At 41.1% G+C, this 24,591-nt stretch overlaps 1 protein-coding gene across 1 annotated transcript in view; it reads left to right on the forward strand.

Annotated features, from left to right (window-relative positions):
• Positions 1–24,591, forward strand: part of Vps13D (vacuolar protein sorting 13D) — a 772,012-nt gene that overhangs the window by 633,675 nt on the left and 113,746 nt on the right. The window contains exon 65 of the mRNA XM_071670877.1: positions 11,118–11,337. Coding sequence (XP_071526978.1) covers positions 11,118–11,337 — 220 coding nt within the window. The remainder of the gene's footprint in view (positions 1–11,117; positions 11,338–24,591) is intronic.

Here is a 24,591-nt window from a genome sequence, read left to right on the forward strand (position 1 = left end):
CCTTCCCTGTGCCCAAACCCTTCAAAACACCTCTTCTGCTCTTCAACCACGCTTTTTTATTTCCCCACATCTCTCTTACCCTTTTTTACTTACTCAAACAAACCACCTCACACCAACATTGTCCTCCCAAAAATCTTTATTTCCAGCACATCCATCCCCTGCGCACAAAATTATCCATAGCCCCCGCCTCGCAACCATACAACATTGTTGGAACCACTTTTCCCTTCAAAAAAATTTTTTGCTTTCCGAGATAATGTTCCGTTTCCAAAACTTTTTTTCAAGGCCCCAAAATTTTTCGCCCCCCCCCCCCCTATGATCCCTTGCTTCCGGGTTATCCGCGCCAGACCCACTCCCAGATATCTAAAAACTTCATTTCCAGTTTTTTCCCCTTTTTCAAATACTCCATTTGATTGTCAACCTACGTCCCTAATAACCTTTTTATTACATTACTCTTAATTTCTTTTTCCCACACACTTTCCCAAAAAACTCAGTCACGCTTCTGCGTTTTCCACGAATCACCACCAGCGCTGTTCATCAGGAACAAAAATGATCATTCCCAAGCTCTTCATCCCAAAGATTCATACTTCCCCCTTTTTCCCAAAAAACTCTTGATTTACTCCCTAACAACCCACCCAAAAACAAATTAAACAAATGGAGAATCACAACCCCTCCCGCAAACCTAATTCATGGAACCAATATTTCCTTCTTCCTACAGTAAAATCCCTTACCCCTCGTAAAATTTTTCATGCTTTAAAATTTTTCCCCCCACACCATTATTCTTAATCCCTTCACGAGATCTCTTAACTCTATCATTTGCTTTCAGACCCATAAATGAAAAAAAATCCATTTGCTTTTTAAGTATTTTAAATACTTTTTTCAAAGAAAACCCCCACACTCTTACATTCTGAAACAATGCTTTCCCAATTGATGTCTGTACATGCTTACCCTCTCAATAATACCTCCATAAAATTTACGGGAAATACCAAAAACTTATACCTTGTAATTTTGAGATATTTCCCCCTTTCCCTTTGTAAATGGCACTATGCACGCTTCCCGCCAACCCTAGGCCCTCCCCATGAGTTACATAATTTAAAAACCCTTCCCAAACCCATCAACAATCAGTCACCCCCTTTTTAAAAAATTCCATGCAATCCCATAAACCTGTCCCCTGCGGCTTTATCTTCCCGCAAAGCTTTCCTACCTTTCCTTTTTTTCCAAATATTTTCCCCAAATATTTTGCCACCCCCCACCAAAAACCTATCTGCCCCTTCATAAAAACCCCCTTTTAAAACTTCAAATATCACTCCATTCCTTCACATACCATACTGTTATCATCCCCATTTCCCCCTTCATAATTTTCCTTTTGTCCCTTGTCTTACCCCTTTATTTACCCCCTTCCCAGAAATCTTTTTATTCTCCCTAAATTTAATGATATCTTCCCCCCAACTCTCATTTCCCCTTTTTTTTCACCTCTTGCCCCTTTCTCTTGCCCTTGTCTCTTTTTTTATAATCCCCCACTCAATTGCATTTTTTTCCTGCAAAAATCGCCCAAAGCCTTCTCTTCTCTTTACAAATTCTTACTTCTTATCCCACCACTCACTACCCTTTCTAATCAACCACCTCCCACTCTTCTCATGCAAAGCATCTTTTGCGCATCATCATGATTCCTAAATACATCCCATTCCCCCCCCATTCCCCTTACTTCCATTGTTCTCACTTTTTCCATTCTGTACTCAGTTTTCTTGGTATTCCTCACACAGGTCTCCTTCCAAGTTCACTTAAATCTCACCACCCTCTTCACCCCAACATCATCTTTTTTTTCTGAAAACCCATACAAATCTTCACCTTAGCCTCCACAAGTAATGATCAGGGCATCCCTCCGTTGCACCCCTTTAGCACATAACATCCAAAAAGTCTCTCTTTGCACGCCTGTCATTTAAAACGTTTAAACCAATAACGCTCTCTGGCCATCCCCTCTACTTAATAAGTATACTTATGTATACTCGCTTTTTGAACCAGGTATTCCCAATCATCAGTCCTTTTTCAGCACATAAATTACAAGTCTTCACCCCTTTCCATTTACAACACTGAAACCCCTGTATACCAATTATTCCCTCAACTGCCACATTACTCACCTTTGCATTCAAATCACCCATCACTATAACCGGTCTCGTGCATCAAAACCACTAACACACTCATTCAGTGCTCCAAAACACTTGCCACTCTTGATCTTTCTTCTCATGCCCAGGTGCATATGCACCAATAATCACCCACCTTTTTCCATCAACTTTCATTTTACCCAATATTAATCGAGAATTTACTTTTTACACTTTATCACATACTCCCACAATCCTGTTTCAGGAGTATTGCTACTCCTTCCCTTGCTCTTGTCTCTCACTAACCCTGACTTTACTCCCCCGACATTCCCCAAAACCCCTCTTCCCCCTTTTCCCTTGAGCTTCGTTTCCCCTCAGAGCCAAAAAAATCCCGGTTCCTTTCCTCAACATACTACTATCTTCCTTTTTTCACATCTTGGTTACATCCACACAACATTTAGGCACCACTCTGAGCCTTCGAGGAGGATGAGCACTCCCCGCGTGACTCCTTCTTCTGTTTCCCCTTTTAGAAAGTTAATCAAGGAGGGGAGGATTTCTGGCCCCCCGCTCCCGTTCCCCCCCTTTGTCGCTTTGTACGGGCACGCGAGGAATACGTTGGGAAGTATTCTTTTTACCCCTATCCCAGGGATAAATAAGTTATATAACCATATAAACATACACACAAAACATACTCGCACATATAACCCACACACACACAATACATAATATATAAATAGAAAAAATGTAGAAAACTGAAATTCTAGCTTGAATGAATGAAAAAAAATGAATGATTTTGGTGACAGTAATAAAAATCTGGATTTATTAACAAGGTTAGAGGGGACTTGGGTTTTAAAGCAGAAGAGGCACATACAGAATGTGATGAAACCATTACTTCTAAAACAAAAAAAAAAGTTGTGTCCTGTGCCCCGGCATGTTTTATCGGTCAAGCAGAGGAGATGGAAAAATACTCCAAAGTAAGAACAGAACTTAGTTGATAATAGAAGCATCCTCCTCGAAGGCTCAGAGTGGGGTGCCTAAAATGTGTGTGGATTGTAACCAAGATGTGAAGACCCTTACTGGAAAAACAATCACTCTTGAAGTAGAACCTTCAGACACAATTGAAAATGTGAAGGAAAATAGTGAAATTGGAGAAAAGTGTAGCTTAGACATTGAAGCTTATTGTACAGTGGTTAAATTGATGAGAACTGCTATTGACGTTTGTGTAAATAAATTATACATTTCCTTTTTTCCATAGCCAGAGGTTGAACCATTATTATTATTATTATCAATATTATTATTAATTTTTTTTTTCATACTTTCGCCATTTCCCGCATTAGCGAGGTAGCATTAAGAACAGAGGACAGTGCCTTTGAGGGAATATCCTCACTTGGCACCTCCTCTGTTCCTTTTTTAGGAAAACTAAAAACGAGAGGGGAGGATTTTCAGCCACCCGCTCCCTCCCTTTAAGTCACCTTATATGACATCTCAGGGATACGTGGGAAGTATTCTTTTCCCTATCCCCAGGGATATTATTATTTATTATTATTATTATTTTATTATTTTATTATTATTATTATTATTATTTTGTTCCTAGGGATAGGGGAGAAATAATACTTCCCAAGCATTCCCGTGTGTTGTAGAAGGCAAATAAAGGTGATGGAAGCGGGGGGCTAGAAACCCTCCCTCCTTGTATTTCAATTTTCTAAAAAGGAAAACAGAAGAAGGAGTCACACAGGGAGTGCTCGAAGGCTCAGAGTGGGGTGCTAAATGTGTGTTGATGTAACTAAGATGAGAAAAAAGGAGAGATAGGCAGTATGTTTGAGGAAAAGAACCTGGATGTCTTGGCTCTGAGTGAAACAAAGCTCAAGGGTAAAGGGGAAGAGTGGTTTGGGAATGTTTTGGGAGTAAAGTCGGGGTTGGTGAGAGGACAAGAGCAAAGGAAAGAGTAACACTACTCCTGAAATGAGTTATAGGAGTATGTGATAGAGTGTAAAAAAGTAAACTCAAGACTGATATGGGTAAAATGAAAGTGGATGGAGGAGGATGGGTGATTATTGGTGACTATGCACCTGGCATGAGAAGAAGGATCATGAGAGACAAGTGTTTTGGGAGCAGCTGAGTGAGTGTGTTAGCAGTTTTAATGCACGAGACCAGGTTATAGTGATGGTTGATTTGAATGCAAAGGTAAGTAATGTGGCAGTTAAGGGAATAATTGGTGTACATGGAGTATTTAGTGTTCTGAATGGAAATGGTGAAGAGCTTGTAGATTTATGTGCTGAAAAAGGACTGGTGATTGGGAATACCTGGTTTAAAAAGAGAGATATACATAAGTATACATATGTAAGTAGGAGAGATGGCCAGAGAGCATTATTGGATTATGTGTTAATTGATAGGCGTGTGAAAGAGAGACTTTTGGATGTTAATGTGCATGAGAGGTGCAACTGGAGGGATGTCTGAGGTGAAGGTGAAGATTTGTAGAGGTTTTCTGGAAAGAAGTTAGAATGTTGGGGTGAAGAGAGTGGTGAGAGTAAGTTTTCTTGGGAAGGAGACATGTGTGAAGAAGTACCAGGAGAGACTGAGTGCAGGATGGAAAAAGGTGAGAGCAAAGGATGTAAAGGGAGTGGGAGGGGAATGGGATGTATTTAGGGAAGCAGTGATGGCTTGTACAAAAGATGCTAGTGGCATGAGAATGGTGGGAGGTAGGTAGATTAGAAAAGGTAGTGGGTGGTGGGATGAAGAAGTAAGATTATTAGTGAAAGAGAAGAGAGAGGCATTTGGTCAATATTTGCAGGGAAATAATGCAAATGAGTGGGAGATGTATAAAACAAAGAGGCAGGAGGTCAAGAGAAAGTTGTAAGAGGTGAAAAAGAGGGCAAATGAGAGTTTGGATGAGAGAGTATCATTAAATTTTAGGGAGAATGAAAAGATTTTTTGGAAGGAAGTAAATACAGTACGTAAGACAAGAGAACAAATGGGAACGTTGGTGAAGGGGGCTAATGGGGAGGTAATAACAAGTAGTGGTGATATGAGGAGATGGAATGTGTATTTTGAAGGTTTGTTGAATGTGTTAGATGATAGAGTAGCAGATATAGGGTGTTTTGGTCAAGGTGGTGTACGAAGTGAGAGGGTCAGGGAGCATGATTTGGTAAACAGACAAGAGGCACTGAAAGCTTTGCGGAAGAAGAAAGCTGGCAAGGCGGGGGGGTTTGGATGGTATTGCAGTAGAATTTATTAAAAAAGGGGGTGACTGTATTGTTGACTGGTTGGTGAGGATATTCAGTGTATGTATGGCTCATGGTGAAGTGCCTGAGGATTAGTGGAATGCATGCATAGTGCCATTGTACAAAGGCAAAGGGGATAAAGGTGAGTGTTCACATTACAGAGGTATACGTTTGTCGAGTATTCCTGGGAAATTATATGGAGGGTATTGATTGAGAGGGTGAAGGCATGTACAGAGCATCAGATTGAGGAAGAGCATTGTGGTTTCAGAAGTGGTGGACGATGTGTGGATCAGGTGTTTGCTTTGAAGAATGTATGTGAGAAATACTTAGAAAAACAAATGGATTTGTATGTAGCATTTATGGATCTAGAGAAGGCATAAGAAAAAGAAATGGATTTGTATGTAGCATTTATGGATCTGGAGAAGGCATATGATAGAGTTGATAGAGATGATCTGTGGAAGGTATTAAGAGTATAAGGTGTGGGAGGCAAGTTGCTAGAAGCAGTGAAAAGTTTTTATTGAGGATGTGAGGCATGTGTACGAGTAGGAAGAGAGGAAAGCTATTGGTTCTCAATGAATATCTGTTTGTGGCAGGGATGCGTGACGTCTCCATGGTTGTTTAATTTGTTTATGGATGGGGTTGTTAGGGAGATGAATGCAAGAGTTTTGGAGAGAGGGGCAAGTATGCAGTCTGTTGTGGATGAGAGGGCTTGGGAAGTGAGTCACTTGTTGTTCGCTGATGATACAGCGCTGGTGGCTGATTCGGGTGAGAAACTGCAGAAGCTGGTGATTGAGTTTGGTAAACTGTGTGAAAGAAGAAAGCTGATAGTAAATGTGAATAAGAGCAAGGTTATTAGGTACAGTAGGGCTGAGGAACAAGTCAATTGGGAGGTAAGTTTGAATGAAGAAAAACTTGAGGAAGTAAAGTGTTTTAGATATCTGGGAGTGGATTTGGCGGCCGATGGAACCATGGAAGCGGAAGTGAGTCTCAGGGTGGGGGAGGGGGCAAAAGTTCTGGGAGTGTTGAAGAATATGTGGAAGGCAAGAACATTATCTCAGAAAGCAAAAATGGGTATGTTTGGAGGAATAGGTGTTCCAACAATGTTATACGGATGTGAGGCTTGGGCTGTAGATAGGATTGTGCGGAGGAGGGTGGATGTGTTGAAAATGAGATGTTTGAGGACAATATGTGGTGTGAGGTGGTTTGATCAAGTAAGTAATGAAAGGGTAAGAGAGATCTATGGTAATAAAAGGAGTGTGGTTGAGAGAGCAAATTCAGTCACCAGCTTCTGCAGTTTCTCATACAAATCAGCCACCAGCGGTGTATCATCAGCGAACTACAACTGACTCACTTCCCAAGCTCTCTCATCCACAACAGACTGCATACTTGCCCCTCTTTCCAAAACTCTTCCATTCACCTCCATAACAACTGCATCCATAAACAAATTAAACAACCATGGAGACATCACACACCCCTGCTGCAAACCAACATTCACTGAGAACCAATCTTTTTCCTCTCCTCCTACACGTACATAAGCCTTACATCCTCGATAAAAACTTTTCACTGCTTCTAACAACTTGCACTCCACACTATATATTCTTAATACCTTCCAGAGAGCATCTCTATCAACTCTATTGTATGCCTTCTCCAGATCCATAAATGCTACATACAAATCCGTTTGCTTTTCTAAGTATTTCTCACATACATTCTTCAAAGCAGACAGCTGATCCACACATCCTCTTCCACTCTGGAAACCACACTTCTTTTCCTCAATCTGATGCTCTGTACATGCTTTCACCCTCTTAGTCATTACCCTCCCACAAAATTTCCCAAGAATACTTAACAAACTTCTTTTTTAACCAAACCATTCTCTTTGACTCTCTCACTTCGCACACCACCCCGACCAAAGCACCCTATATCTGCCACTCTTTCATCAAACACATTCACCAAACCTTCAAAATACTCACTCCATCTCCTCACTTCATCACTACCTGTTATTACTTCCCCACTTACCCCCTTCACCAATGTTCCCATTTGTTCTCTTGTCTTATGTACGTTATTTACCTCCTTCCAGTCATTTGCACTCCTTTCTTGCGAGTATCGTCCAAATGCCCCTCTTTTCTCTTTCACTATCATAATGTATATCTTTTTCTGCTTCTTTCCAGGCTATATAGTGTAATCCCAGTTCTTTTAACCTTTCATGGGAGTTCAAATGTACCATCCTCTCTATTTTCTTGTGAAGAGCCTCAGAATTCTCTTTTTTGTCTGTTTTGTTGGCAACCAAGTAATACAGAATTATTCAGTTTTTCTTTGCATGTATACATAAAACATTTTCATCAATAGGTTTCTGAGTCTTGTGTAAAAAGTTGTCAAAATCCTACTTCTCGTTGCTTTGTTAGATAGTGCTATCTTCTCAGCATGTTCTTTGAATTCTAGTTTCTCAATTATGATGATGTCCAGATTTTTTACATTTATTTCAATTTTCTTCTTTCTTTGTTGGTCATATGTATGGTATCAGCAGTGAATTCTTACTTGTTCCATAACTTTTTTGCTCAAATTTATCTTCTCTGAGTTCCATTGTGATACTTTTAAGGGTCCTGCTGGTGTTGATTGCTGCCAGCCTGCTTGCTTACCTCAGCATTATTCGTGGTGTACCCTAGGTAATCAAGCATGTATGATTGCCAATGTTTAAGGGTTATATCAGGTACCATTTTAGTTTCCTTTCTGTGAACTCTGTTAATTAAACTTTGTAATCATTTGTAGGTATGGTGACCAGACTTGAAAAGCATAATCTAGTTTTGGTCTAATATGTAATGTGAATGGTTTACCAAACATACTCTTATCCATCTAGTTCAAAGTGTTTTAAGGTAGAGATAAATGTGAATGGAGAATCTAGTCTCACTTGACAGATCAACTTAATACACAAGTTAAAAAAGCTTATTTAGGCATAGTAGTCCATGTTTTACGTATCACATTGACTAAGCTTAAGTCAAGGATGATTTAGAGTGAATTGGAAAACTGAATGCACTTGATTCACCCTATGTAAATGCTGTTAAGAGATAATAGATCGACATAAAGATATAGAAATTTGGTAAGATATGGGGCTTCAGTGTGAACCTTTGCTTCTGTTATGCAAAGGGAAGAAACTATATGAATTTAGGTGAGAACAAGGGGAACTGTAAATCTTTGAGGGTAAATCTTATTTCTTCAGCATGGGTAGCAACTGCAAGTTTTTCCGTAATACATTATATTATTTATTATATTATTTTGCTTTGTCGCTGTCTCCCGCGTTTGCAAGGTAGCACAAGGAAACAGAGGAAAGAAATGGCCCAACCCACCCCCATACACATGTATATACATACACGTCCACACACGCAAATATACATACCTATACATCTCAGTGTACACATATATATACACACACAGACATATACATATATACACAAGTACATAATTCTTACTGTCTGCCTTTATTTATTCCCATCGCCACCTCGCCACACTTGGAGTAACATCCCCCTCCCCCCTCATGTGTGCGAGGTAGCGCTAGGGAAAGACAACAAAGGCCCCATTCGTTCACACTCAGTCTCTAGCTGTCATGTAATAATGCCCGAAACCACAGCTCCCTTTCCACATCCAGGCCCCACAGAACTTTCCATGGTTTACCCCAGATGCTTCACATCCCCTGATTCAATCCATTGACAGCACGTCGACCTTGGTATACCACATCGATCCAGTTCACTCTATTCCTTGCCCGCCTTTCACCCTCCTGCATGTTCAGGCCCCGATCACTCAAAATCTTTTTCACTCCATCTTTCCACCTCCAATTTGGTCTCCCACTTCTCCTTGTTCCCTCCACCTCTGACACATATATCCTCTTGGTCAATCTTTCCTCACTCATTCTCTCCATGTGCCCAAATTATTTCAAAACACCCTCTTCTGCTCTCTCAACCACACTCTTTTTATTTCCACACATCTCTCTTACCCTTACAATACTTACTCGATCAAACCACCTCACACCACATATTGTCCTCAAACATCTCATTTCCAGCACATCCACCCTCCTCCGCACAACTCTATCCATAACCCACGCCTCGCAACCATAAAACATTGTTGGAACCACTATTCCTTCAAACATACCCATTTTTGCTTTCCGAGATAATGTTCTCGACTTCCAAACATTCTTCAAGGCTCCCAGGATTTTCACCCCCTCCCCTACCCTATGATTCACTTCCGCTTCCATGGTTCCATCCGCTGCCAGATCCACTCCCAGATATCTAAAACACTTCACTTCCTCCAGTTTTTCTCCGTTCAAACTTACCTCCCAATTGACTTGACCCTCAACCCTACTTTACCTAATAACCTTGCTCTTATTCACATTTACTCTTAATACATTATATACTCATATTTATCAGAGATCACATTGGTTCATGTTTAAGAGGCATGTAGCAGTGAGCCTCTTTTAGGTAGTTTCTTTCTTTTTTTTTTTTTTTTTTTTAATACTTTGTCGCTGTCTCCCGCGTTTGCGAGGTAGCGCAAGGAAACAGACGAAAGAAATGGCCCCCCCCCCATACACATGTACATACACACGTCCACACACGCAAATATACATACCTACACAGCTTTCCATGGTTTACCCCAGACGCTTCACATGCCTTGCTTCAATCCACTGACAGCACGTCAACCCCTGTATACCACATGACTCCAATTCACTCTATTTCTTGCCCTCCTTTCACCCTCCTGCATGTTCAGGCCCCAATCACACAAAATCTTTTTCACTCCATCCCTCCACCTCCAATTTGGTCTCCCTCTTCTCCTCGTTCCCTCCACCTCCGACACATATATCCTCTTGGTCAATCTCTCCTCACTCATTCTCTCCATGTGCCCAAACCATTTCAAAACACCCTCTTCTGCTCTCTCAACCACGCTCTTTTTATTTCCACACATCTCTCTTACCCTTACGTTACTTACTCGATCAAACCACCTCACACCACACATTGTCCTCAAACATCTCATTTCCAGCACATCCATCCTCCTGCGCACATCTCTATCCATAGCCCACGCCTCGCAACCATACAACATTGTTGGAACCACTATTCCCTCAAACATACCCATTTTTGCTTTCCGAGATAATGTTCTCGACTTCCACACATTTTTCAAGGCTCCCAAAATTTTCGCCCCCTCCCCCACCCTATGATCCACTTCCGCTTCCATGGTTCCATCCGCTGACAGATCCACTCCCAGATATCTAAAACACTTCACTTCCTCCAGTTTTTCTCCATTCAAACTCACCTCCCAATTGACTTGACCCTCACCCCTACTGTACCTAATAACCTTGCTCTTATTCACATTTACTCTCAACTTTCTTCTTCCACACACTTTACCAAACTCAGTCACCAGCTTCTGCAGTTTCTCACATGAATCAGCCACCAGCGCTGTATCATCAGCGAACAACAACTGACTCACTTCCCAAGCTCTCTCATCCCCAACAGACTTCATACTTGCCCCTCTTTCCAGGACTCTTGCATTTACCTCCCTTACAACCCCATCCATAAACAAATTAAACAACCATGGAGACATCACACACCCCTGCCGCAAACCTACATTCACTGAGAACCAATCACTTTCCTCTCTTCCTACACGTACACATGCCTTACATCCTCGATAAAAACTTTTCACTCATATTTAAATGTACCCTGATTGGTTGAGACACATGTCGGGGTAAGTTGGTACAAAACAAAAATTTTCACATAACTTTAAAAGGAATTCTACTATGAATATTTCATATTTTATTTGTTTTCAGATACTACTTTACTAATCTTGAACTGCAGCTCAAGCAAGTTAGGCTCAGTGTTCTTACTTCAAAGAAATTAAGTCCGGAGCTCAAGAACATAAAGAGGAAAATGGGGCTCACACTAGTCAGGTTTGAGAATGCCAGTGTGAATTTAGAGCCCTTCATTCGCTGCCATCCATTTGAAACATCTCGATTTTTATTTGATTGTATCACTAAACATTACCGAGAGGTAAGTACTGATAAATATATTTCTTAAACTGCTGACAAACACAAGTATTTGTTTTTCACATTTCATAGTCATTTTATCACATTATTTCAATATGAATTAGGTGTTCATTATTTAGTGTTAACTTTTGAGCCTTCATGGACTCATGTATTTAATTTTTTGAAGATTCCATAATGCATGCATCCTATATTCTGACAGCAAATATGTAGCTTTGTATAAGGTGGCAAGGTATTTTCCAAGTTACATCTAATGCTAGAATTGTCTGATGTCCAAGCGATTTTGTGGAATGAAACTGGTAACAGTTAATAGTGGTTTTAGAGTAGAAGATTAAACTTGAAATGACAGAGGTAAAGAAAATTCCTTCATGACTTAGTATTGATATTCAGGCAAGATGAAAAGATTGTGATGTTTGGTCATGAGTGCTAAAGCAAGAAGAAGTTGATGTTGAAAGTGACAATGTAGGTAATGAGTACACATATATTATTAGATGCAGTTGAGACAGGTCTCATACAACGTTGTTCCTAGTGATACTGTTTTTCTTTAGTGCCCTTTATCAGTTAAGGAACATAGATTTGGCTTTATATTACTAGGTTCCACTTTCAAGTGCTAATGTCATGATGATGCAACTGTAGACTGACTTGAATGCTAAGTGAACTATTTTGCTCTGTGATATAAACATGAACTTAGTTGCATTCCATGCTGTACCATCCTCAGATCTTATGCTGTTATTGTGTCTGTATGGAGTACCTTCTCAGCTGTAGTCCCTCAAGTATGAGTTAAAAAAAGACCCAAAAAGTGATGGTAGTGAACCTTGTAACAAAAATTAAGAAAAAGCATTACACTTCATTACATTTGAATCGAACATAAGTATTATGGCCTATTTAGATGCTGGTGAATGAGAAGTGGATGCTGGGAGAGTGTTTGGCATACCTCCCATGTAAGAACAATATATGTTATAAAGACATAGCAAAAGAAAAGAAAGTCTGTTGAGCCTGGATGAAATCTTCAAAATCAAATTTCACAGTAAGAGAAACTGCAAGAGTATATTTACCATTTATCATATACAACAGTTTCATCTAAAGTTGATCCTGCCCCTTCATCTACCCAACTCACCAATTACCCCTCTACCTCACCCTACTTCTGTGTGTAAGTTTCAAATCCATATCTGGTGAGTTTTTTGTTACTCATACTTTACTTTTTATTGAATATCATTCATGTATATAAATGCATTGTGTATCAAGTTCAGTCTTTTATCATAAAAACATTTACCAGGTTAAGTCATAAGGAATGTAGTAGGTCTTTTTACCTAGGTTCCTTTTGGAAAAATGGATTTGCTTTCAGTCAGCGTATGTGGGGTTGCACTTTTGAGGAACACCAACCCCTATGGAACCAGGGTTGACCTGTATGTGTATTGCACATACTGTACCTTTTTCAAACATCTGAATTTTCTAATCTTTCTTAATTTTCTTACTTACAGACAAAGCTCTATGAGCATTTGATAGGGCTCTTACTCAGTGGGATTTAGAAGTCAGTGCACTGTCATTTTAACAAAAATCAAGTGCATCAATTAAAAATTGCCACCTGCTACCAGTATGAAATTTGTGCTAAGTAGATGCTTATTCAAAAAATGCAGTAACCCACCTAGGCCTATGACATTCTCTGTGCAGATATTATTGTTAAAGTTGTTAAAATTTACAAGACTTTGACCTAAACAGACTCTTGACTTTAGATGACCCATTCCCCAATTTCCCTTGTTTTTGGACAGGTGAAGTGGCACCAAGCTACTGTCCCCATTCATTTCCATTGGTTGATGGTAGTGTATCTCTGTATTTTTTCTAAACTAAAGGTTAGTCTGAACCTTCTTTTAAAGAAGACCAAATATTACATGATGTCATCAGTTAGACATTAGCACACAGGGAGTTTGGTTTCAGAAATACCTAAACAACTAAAACAGATGTTGATGAGAGTTTTGATTGGCCATGGGAGAAGAAATGATGGGCTTTTATTAGTATAACTACAGCATCTTTACCAGAGTTGTCCAAGGTGATGTAGATTGGGAGGCATTCTTAAAAAAAAGATATGCTCTATGATGTTGCCTCTCTTTCTACTCATCATTTAGGTTAACTTCTAGGTCTCCTTTGTTAAATCATATCACTGTAAAAATTCCCTTGTTCTTTAGGAGCATTAAGTTAACCAAGCATTTTTGAAAAAATCTTGAACCTGGTCTTCAAATACTGTTCCTTCTAGAGAGGCCCACTTGCATTCTTTAACCCATTAAAGGTGGGGGGGCATTGCATAACGTTCATATGGTAGAAGCTGGGCAACACCACATAATGTTGGGTTATTTTGCATCATAATTTTTTTTTCAATTTAGGCGATATGACATTACTGTCATCTGCCATCATGACCTCTGTTTACCCATTCTTGTAAACAGCTACACTCGCTCGCACATCCGTGGTCAGTGCCAATATTAGCTGTTATCTAATGTTTGTACAGTAGTAGGTGGGCAGTGTTACCTAACAATAGGCCCTTTTGTGTCGTAATTGTATAGTGAAATTGGGTATTGTGGCATCTCTGAAATGTAAATAGATGTATATAGTGGTCGTAGATAAATGCATAAATGATAAATTTAGGGTAAAACAAAAGTGATTGCAGAGTCCCCTAGCCTCATCCCAGGTGCATCTGATAAGCTGCCCACCCTAGGTCCTGCACTACTCCTCCCCTCCTCCCACAGCCAGCTATTACAGTGTCTTGTAAGTAACACCTCTTACCTTTGATTTTCATCCAATTTTATATATTTATGAATATATTGGCTTGTTCCTTGATACTTTATGATTCCTAGAATATGCTACCCCTACACAGATGTATAGAAAAAAAAGGTGCCTACCTTTAATGGGTTCATGATGTGTCCTCTTTCTAAAAGAAAAGTAAGAACTTCTTATTCTTAACAATGTTGTGAATTTCATTTCATTGTAGAGGATATTCCCAGAGCCATAAGAACTAGACTCTCTTGACCAGTTACTGTAAGTGGAATAGTGTTTCTTAACACTGGTACCTTAGTACCTCTAAGTTAGGTGTGGAAGTAAGCAAATTGTGATTTCTTTACTTTTACTGTGGAAGGGTACCTTTTCAAGTTAATCCTTTCAAGTCCATGATTAAGACCCTTTGGTTGATTCTTATCAATTTGGTTTTTTTGGTAGTAAATGTTATTGTTGGTCAGACCTGCTTAAGTTTCAATTCTGGCCATGGCATTGGGTTTGCATTCAACCCAGCTGTTCATCTTTCCCTTGGGTCTGTTGAATAAATTATGTACATGGCTAATGATAGGGTACATAGTATTATTTATAATTGACCTAAAGCACGATTCTAAGCAATGTTTCTGTCCTTACTTAGGGCCTACTTTCCAGAGGCTCTTGCAACCCAGGGTTGTGCTACTTCCAGTAGCAGGGAAATGTTGGACTCCTTTGGAGTGAGAAGTTCTTTGAAAAAGCTGTACTCTTAATGATACAGCCATAGAGTCTAGTAACACTGTGTGTATGTACATATATATATTATTATTATCCCTGGGGATAGGGGAGAAAGAATACTTCCCACGCATTCCTCACGTGTCGTAGGAGGCGACTAAAGGGGACGGGAGCGGGGGGCCAGATACCCTCCCCTCCTTGTATTTTAACTTTCTAAAAGGGGAAACAGTAGGAGTCATGCGGGGAGTGCTCATCCTCCTTGAAGGCTCAGATTGGGGTATCTAAATGTGTGTGGATGTAACCAAGATGAGAAAAAAGGAGAGATAGGTAGTATGTTTGAGGAAAGAAACCTGGATGTTTTGGCTCTAAGTGAAACGAAGCTCAAGGGTAAAGGGGAAGAGTGGTTTGGGAATGTCTTGGGAGTAAAGTCAGGGGTTAGTGAGAGGACAAGAGCAAGGGAAGGAGTAGCACTACTCCTGAAACAGGAGTTGTGGGAGTATGTGATAGAGTGAAAGAAAGTAAACTCTAGATTGATATGGGTAAAACTGAAAGTTGATGGAGAGAGATGGGTGATTATTGGTTCATATGCACCTGGGCATGAGAAGAAAGATCATGAGAGGCAAGTGTTTTGGGAGCAGCTGAATGAGTGTGTTAGTGGTTTTGATGCACAAGACCGGGTTATAGTGATGGGTGATTTGAATGCAAAGGTGAGTAATGTGGCAATTGATGGAATAATTGGTATACATGGAGTGTTCATTGTTGTAAATGGAAATGGTAAAGAGCTTGGAGATTTATGTGGTGAAAAAAGGACTTGTGATTGGGAATACCTGGTTTAAAAAGAGAGATATACATAAGTATACGTATGTAAGTAGGAGAGATGGCCAGAGAGCGTTATTGGATTACGTGTTAATTGACAGACGCGTGAAAGAGAGACTTTTGGATGTTAATGTTCTGAGAGGGGCAACTGGAGGGATGTCTGATCATTATCTTGTGGAGGTGAAGGTGAAGATTTGTATGGGTTTTCAGAAAAGAAGAGAGAATGTTGGGGTGAAGAGAGTGGTGAGAGTAAGTGAGCTTGCGAAGGAGACTTGTGTGAGGAAGTACCAGGAGAGACTGAGTACAGAATGGAAAAAGGTGAGAACAAAGGAGGAAAGGGGAGTGGGGGAAGACTGGGATGTATTTAGGGAATCAGTGATGGCTTACACAAAAGATGCTTGTGGCATGAGAAGCGTGGGAGGTGGGTTGATTAGAAAGGGTAGTGAGTGGTGGGATGAAGAAGTAAGATTATTAGTGAAAGAGAAGAAAGAGGCATTTGGACAATTTTTGCAGGGAAAAAATGCAAATGAGTGGGAGATGTATAAAAGAAAGAGGCAGGAGGTCAAGAGAAAGGTGCAAGAGGCGAAAAAGAGGGCAAATGAGATTTGGGGTGAGAAAGTATCATTAAATTTTAGGGAGAATAAAAAGATGTTTTGGAAGGAGGTAAATAAAGTGCATAAGACAGGGGAGCAAATGGGAACTTCAGTGAAGGGGGCGAATGGGGAGGTGATAACAAGTAGTGGTGATGTGAGAAGATGGAGTGAGTATTTTGAAGGTTTGTTGAATGTGTTTGATGATGGAGTGGCAGATATAGGGTGTTTTGGTCGAGGTGGTGTGCAAAGTGAGAGGATTAGGGAAAATGATTTGGTAAACAGAGAAGAGGTAGTAAAAGCTTTGCGGAAGATGAAAGCCGGCAAGGCAGCAGGTTTGGATGGTATTGCAGTGGAATTTATTAAAAAAGGGGGTGACTGTATTGTTGACTGGTCGGTAAGGTTATTTAATGTATGTATGACTCATGGTGAGGTGCCTGAGGATTGGCGGAATGCGTGCATAGTGCCATTGTACAAAGGCAAAGGGGATAAGAGTGAGTGCTCAAATTACAGAGGTATAAGTCTGTTGAGTATTCCTGGTGAATTATATGGGAGGGTATTGATTGAGAGGGTGAAGGCATGTACAGAGCATCAGACTGGGGAAGAGCAGTGTGGTTTCAGAAGTGGTAGAGGATGTGTGGATCAGGTGTTTGCTTTTGAAGAATGTAAGTGAGAAATACTTAGAAAAGCAAATGGATTTGTATGTAGCATTTATGGATCTGGAGAAGGCGTATGATAGAGTTGATAGAGATGCTCTGTGGAAGGTATTAAGAATATATGGTGTGGGAGGCAAGTTGTTAGAAGCTGTGAAAAGTTTTTATCGAGGATGTAAGGCATGTGTACGTGTAGGAAGAGAGGAAAGTGATTGGTTCTCAGTGAATGTAGGTTTGCAGCAGGGGTGTGTGATGTCTCCATGGTTGTTTAATTTGTTTATGGATGAGGTTGTTAAGGAGGTAAATGCAAGAGTTTTGGAAAGAGGGGCAAGTATGCAGCCTGTTGTGGATGAGAGAGCTTGGGAAGTGAGTCAGGTGTTGTTTGCTGATGATACAGCGCTGGTGGCTGATTCATGTGAGAAATTGCAGAAGCTGGTGACTGAGTTTGGTAAAGTGTGTGAAAGAAGAAAGTTAAGAGTAAATGTGAATAAGAGCAAGGTTATTAGGTACAGTAGGGTTGAGGGTCAAGTCAATTGGGAGGTAAGTTTGAATAGAGAAAAACTGGAGGAAGTAAAGTGTTTTAGATATCTGGGAGTGGATCTGGCAGTGGATGGAACCATGGAAACGGAAGTGAATCATAGGGTGGGGGAGGGGGCGAAAATCCTGGGAGCCTTGAAGAATGTTTGGAAGTCGAGAACATTATCTCGGAAAGCAAAAATGGGTATGTTTGAAGGAATAGTGGTTCCAACAATGTTGTATGGTTGCGAGGCATGGGCTATGGATAGAGTTGTGTGCAGGAGGGTGGATGTGCTGGAAATGAGATGTTTGAGGACACTATGTGGTGTGAGGTGGTTTGATCGAGTAAGTAATGTAAGGGTAAGAGAGATGTGTAGAAATAAAAAGAGTGTGGTTGAGAGAGCGGAAGGGGTGTTTTGAAATGGCTTGGTCACATGGAGAGAATGAGTGAGGAAAGATTGACCAAGAGGATATATGTGTCAGAGGTGGAGGGAACGAGGAGAAGTGGGAGACCAAATTGGAGGTGGAAAGATGGAGTGAAAAAGATTTTGAGTGATTGGGGCTTGAACATGCAGGAGGGTGAAAGGCGGGCAAGGAATAGAGTGATCTGGAATGATGTGGTATACTGGGGTCGACGTGCTGTCAATGGATTGATCCAGGGCATGTGAAGCATTTGGGTAAACCATGGAAAGTTCTGTGGGGCCTGGACGTGGAAAGGGAGCTGTGGTTTCGGGCATTATCACATGACAGCTAGAGACTGAATGTGAACGAATGGGGCCTTTGTTGTCTTTTCCTAGCACTACCTCGCACACATGAGGGGGGAGGGGGCTGTTATTCCATGTGTGGCGAGGTGGCGATGGGAATAAATAAAGGCAGACAGTATGAATTATGTACATGTGTATATATGTATATATATGTGTGTGTATATATATGTGTACATTGAGATGTATAGGTATGTATATTTGCGTGTGTGGTCATGTATTTATATACATGTGTATGTGGGTGGGTTGGGCCATTCTTTCGTCTGTTTCCTTGTGCTACCTCGCTAACGCGGGAGACAGCGAAAAAGCAAAATAAATAGATAAATGATTATTATTATTATTATCATTATTCTTTATTTTTTTATTATACTTTGTCGCTGTCTCCCACGTTAGTGAGGTAGCGCAAGGAAGCAGACGAAAGAATGGCCCAACACACTCACATACACATGTATATACATACTTCACACATGCAAATATACATACCTATATATCTCAACGCATACATATATATATACACACACAGACATATACATACATACACATGTACATAATTCATACTGTCTGCCCTTATTCATTTCCGTTACCACCCCACCACACATGAAATGAAAACCCCCCTCCCCTCGCATGTGCGCGAGGTAGCGCTAGGAAAAGACAACAAAGGCCACATTCGTTCACACTCAGTCTCTAGTTCTCATGTAATAATGCACTGAAACCACAGCTCCCTTTCCACATCCAGGCCCCAGAAAACTTTCCATGGCTTATCCGAGATGCTTCACATGCTCTGGTTCAATGCACTGACAGCATGTCGACCTCAGTATACCACATCGTTCCAATTCACTCTATTCCTTGCATGCCCTTTACCCTCCTGCATGTTCAGGCCCCGATCACTCAAAATCTTTTTCACTCCATCTTTCCACCTCGAATTCGGTCTCCCACTTCTCCTCGTTCCCTCCACCTCTGACACATATATCCTCTTTGTCAATCTTTCCTCACTCATTGTCTCCATGTGACCAAACCATTTCAAAACACCCTCTTCTGCTCTCTCAACCACACTCTTTTTACTACCACACATCTCTCTTACCCTTTCATTACTTACTCGATCAACTACCTCATGCCACATATTGTCCTCAAACATCTCATTTCCAGCACATCCACCCTCCTCCACACAAGTCTATCTATGGCCCACGCCTCACAACCATATAACATTGTTGGAACCACTATTCCTTCAAACATACCCATTTTTGCCCTCCAAGATATATATATACATACATATGTATATATATATATATATATATATATATATATATATATATATATATATATATATATATATATATATATATATTTATATATATATATATGATCCACTTCCGCTTCCATGGTTCCATCCGCTGACAGATCCACTCCCAGATATCTAAAACACTTCACTTCCTCCAGTTTTTCTCCATTCAAACTCACCTCCCAATTGACTTGACCCTCACCCCTACTGTACCTAATAACCTTGCTCTTATTCACATTTACTCTCAACTTTCTTCTTCCACACACTTTACCAAACTCAGTCACCAGCTTCTGCAGTTTCTCACATGAATCAGCCACCAGCGCTGTATCATCAGCGAACAACAACTGACTCACTTCCCAAGCTCTCTCATCCACAACAGACTTCATACTTGCCCCTCTTTCCAGGACTCTTGCATTTACCTCCCTTACAACCCCATCCATAAACAAATTAAACAACCATGGAGACATCACACACCCCTGCCGCAAACCTACATTCACTGAGAACCAATCACTTTCCTCTCTTCCTACACGTACACATGCCTTACATCCTCGATAAAAACTTTAAAAATTTTGGGAGCCTTGAAAAATGTGTGGAAGTCGAGAACATTATCTCGGAAAGCAAAAATGGGTATGTTTGAGGGAATAGTGGTTCCAACAATGTTGTATGGTTGCGAGGCGTGGGCTATGGATAGAGATGTGCGCAGGAGGATGGATGTGCTGGAAATGAGATGTTTGAGGACAATGTGTGGTGTGAGGTGGTTTGATCGAGTAAGTAACGTAAGGGTAAGAGAGAGGTGTGGAAATAAAAAGAGCGTGGTTGAGAGAGCAGAAGAGGGTGTTTTGAAATGGTTTGGGCACATGGAGAGAATGAGTGAGGAGAGATTGACCAAGAGGATATATGTGTCGGAGGTGGAGGGAACGAGGAGAAGAGGGAGACCAAATTGGAGGTGGAAAGATGGAGTGAAAAAGATTTTGTGTGATCGGGGCCTGAACATGCAGGAGGGTGAAAGGAGGGCAAGAAATAGAGTGAATTGGAGTCATGTGGTATACAGGGGTTGACGTGCTGTCAGTGGATTGAAGCAAGGCATGTGAAGCGTCTGGGGTAAACCATGGAAAGCTGTGTAGGTATGTATATTTGCGTGTGTGGACGTGTGTATGTACATGTGTATGGGGGGGGGGGGGTTGGGCCATTTCTTTCGTCTGTTTCCTTGCGCTACCTCGCAAACGCGGGAGACAGCGACAAAGTATAAAAAAAAAAAAAAAAAAAAAAAAAAAAAAAAAAAAAAAAAAAAAAAAAAAAATATATATATATATATATATATATATATATATATATATATATATATATATATATATATTTTTTTTTTTTTTTTATACTTTGTCGCTGTCTCCCGCGTTTGCGAGGTAGCGCAAGGAAACAGACGAAAGAAATGGCCCAACCCCGCCCCATACACATGTATATACATACGTCCACACACGCAAATATACATACCTACACAGCTTTCCATGGTTTACCCCAGATGCTTCATATGCCTTGATTCAATCCACTGACAGCACGTCAACCCCGGTATACCACATCGCTCCAATTCACTCTATTCCTTGCCCTCCTTTCACCCTCCTGCATGTTCAGGCCCCGATCACACAAAATCTTTTTCACTCCATCTTTCCACCTCCAATTTGGTCTCCCTCTTCTCCTCGTTCCCTCCACCTCCGACACATATATCCTCTTGGTCAATCTTTCCTCACTCATTCTCTCCATGTGTCCAAACCACTTCAAAACACCCTCTTCTGCTCTCTCAACCACGCCCTTTTTATTTCCATACATCTCTCTTACCCTTACGTTACTCACTCGATCAAACCACCTCACACAACACATTGTCCTCAAACATCTCATTTCCAGCACATCCATCCTACTGCGCACAACTCTATCCATAGCCCACGCCTCGCAACCATACAACATTGTTGGAACCACTATTCCTTCAAACATACCCATTTTTGCTTTCCGAGATAATGTTCTCGACTTCCACACATTCTTCAAGGCCCCCAGGATTTTGGCCCTCTCCCCCACCCTATGATCCACTTCCGCTTCCATGGTTCCATCCGCTGCCAGATCCACTCCCAGATATCTAAAACACTTCACTTCCTCCAGTTTTTCTCCCTTCAAACTCACCTCCCAATTGACTTGACCCTCAACCCTACTGTACCTAATAACCTTGCTCTTATTCACATTTACTCTTAACTTTCTTCTTCCACACACTTTTCCAAACTCAGTCACCAGCTTCTGCAGTTTCTCACATGAATCAGCCACCAGCGCTGTATCATCAGCGAACAACAACTGACTCACTTCCCAAGCTCTCTCATCCCCAACAGACTTCATACTTGCCCCTCTTTCCAAAACTCTTGCATTTACCTCCCTAACAACCCCATCCATAAACAAATTAAACAACCATGGAGACATCACACACCCCTGCCGCAAACCTACATTCACTGAGAACCAATCACTTTCCTCTCTTCCTACACGTACACATGCCTTACATCCTCGATAAAAACTTTTCACTGCTTCTAACAACTTTCCTCCCACACCATATATTCTTAATACCTTCCACAGAGCATCTCTATCAACTCTATCATATGCCTTCTCCAGATCCATAAATGCTACATACAAATCCATTTGCTTTTCTAAGTATTTCTCACATACATTCTTCAAAGCAAACACCTGATCCACAAACTTATACGTCTGTAATTTGAGCACTCACTCTTATCCCCTTTGCCTTTGTACAATGGCACTATGCACGCATTCCGCCAATCCTCAGGCACCTCACCATGAGTCATACATACATTAAATAACCTTACCAACCAGTCAACAATACAGTCACCCCCTTTTTTAATAAATTCCACTGCAATACCATCCAAACCTGCTGCCTTGCCGGCTTTCATCTTCCGCAAAGCTTTTACTACCTCTTCTCTGTTTACCAAATCATTTTCCCTAACCCTCTCACTTTGCACACCACCTCGACCAAAACACCCTATATCTGCCACTCTATCATCAAACACATTCAACAAACCTTCAAAATACTCACTCCATCTCCTTCTCACATCACCACTACTTGTTATCACCTCCCCATTTGCGCCCTTCACTGAAGTTCCCATTTGCTCCCTTGTCTTACGCACTTTATTTACCTCCTTCCAGAACATCTTTTTATTCTCCCTAAAATTTAATGATACTCTCTCACCCCAACTCTCATTTGCCCTTTTTTTCACCTCTTGCACCTTTCTCTTGACCTCCTGTCTCTTTCTTTTATACATCACCCACTCAATTGCATTTTTTCCCTGCAAAAATCGTCCAAATGCCTCTCTCTTCTCTTTCACTAATACTCTTACTTCTTCATCCCACCACTCACTACCCTTTCTAATCAACCCACCTCCCACTCTTCTCATGCCACAAGCATCTTTTGCGCAATCCATCACTGATTCCCTAAATACATCCCATTCCTCCCCCACTCCCCTTGCTTCCATTGTTCTCACCTTTTTCCATTCTGTACTCAGTCTCTCCTGGTACTTCCTCACACAGGTCTCCTTCTCAAGCTCACTTACTCTCACCACCCTCTTCACCCCAACATTCACTCTTCTTTTCTGAAAACCCATACAAATCTTCACCTTAGCCTCCACAAGATATATATATATATATCTTTTCTTCTTTCATACTATTCGCCATTTCCTGCATTAGCAAGGTAGCGTTAGGAACAGAGGACTGGGCCTTTGAGGGAATATCCTCACCTGGCCCCCTTATCTGTTCCTTCTTTTGGAAAATTAAAAAAAAAACGAGAAGGGAAGATTTTTTTTTTTTTTTTTGCTTTGTCGCTGTCTCCCGCGTTTGCGAGGTAGCGCAAGGAAACAGACGAAAGAAATGGCCCAACCCACCCCCATACACATGTATATACATACGTGCACACACGCAAATATACATACCTACACAGCTTTCCATGGTTTACCCCAGACGCTTCACATGCCTTGATTCAATCCACTGACAGCACGTCAACCCCGGTATACCACATCGCTCCAATTCACTCTATTCCTTGCCCTCCTTTTACCCTCCTGCATGTTCAGGCCCCGATCACACAAAATCTTTTTCACTCCATCTTTCCACCTCCAATTTGGTCTCCCTCTTCTCCTCGTTCCCTCCACCTCCGACACATATATTCTCTTGGTCAATCTTTCCTCACTCATTCGCTCCATGTGCCCGAACCATATATATATATATATATATATATATATATATATATATTTTTTTTTTTTTTGCCGCTGTCTCCCGCGTTTATGAGGTAGCGCAAGGAAACAGACGAAAGAAATGGCCCAACCCACCCCATGCACATGTATATACATATGTCCACACACGCAAATATACATACCCACACAGCTTTCCATGGTTTACCCCAGACGGTTCACATGCCCTGATTCAATCCACTGACAGCACGTCAAACCCGGTATACCACATCGATCCAATTCACTCTATTCCTTGCCCTCCTTTCACCCTCCTGCATGTTCAGGCCCCGATCACACAAAATCTTTTTCACTCCATCTTTCCACCTCCAATTTGGTCTCCCACTTCTCCTCGTTCCTTCCACCTCCGACACATATATCCTCTTGGTCAATCTTTCCTCACTCATTCTCTCCATGTGCGCAAACCATTTCAAAACACCCTCTTCTGCTCTCTCAACCACGTTCTTTTTATTTCCACACATCTCTCTTACCCTTACGTTACTTACTCGATCAAACCACCTCACACCACACCTTGTCCTCAGATATCTCATTTCCAGGACATCCATCCTCCTGCGCACAACTCTATCCATAGCCCACGCCTCGCAACCATACAACATTGTTGGAACCACTATTCCTTCAAACATACCCATTTTTGCTTTCCGAGATAATGTTCTCGACTTCCACACATTCTTCAAGGCTCCCAGGATTTTCACCCCCTCCCCCACCCTATGATCCACTTCCGCTTCCATGGTTCCATCCGCTGTCAGATCCACTCCCAGATATCTAAAACACTTTACTTCCTCCAGTTTTTCTCCATTCAAACTTACCTCCCAATTGACTTGATCCTGAACCCTACTGTACCTAATTACCTTGCTCTTATTCACATTTATATAATATATATATATATATATATATATAT

Source organism: Panulirus ornatus, chromosome 16, assembly GCF_036320965.1.
Source record: "Panulirus ornatus isolate Po-2019 chromosome 16, ASM3632096v1, whole genome shotgun sequence".
NCBI classification, from domain to species: Eukaryota; Metazoa; Arthropoda; class Malacostraca; order Decapoda; family Palinuridae; genus Panulirus; species Panulirus ornatus.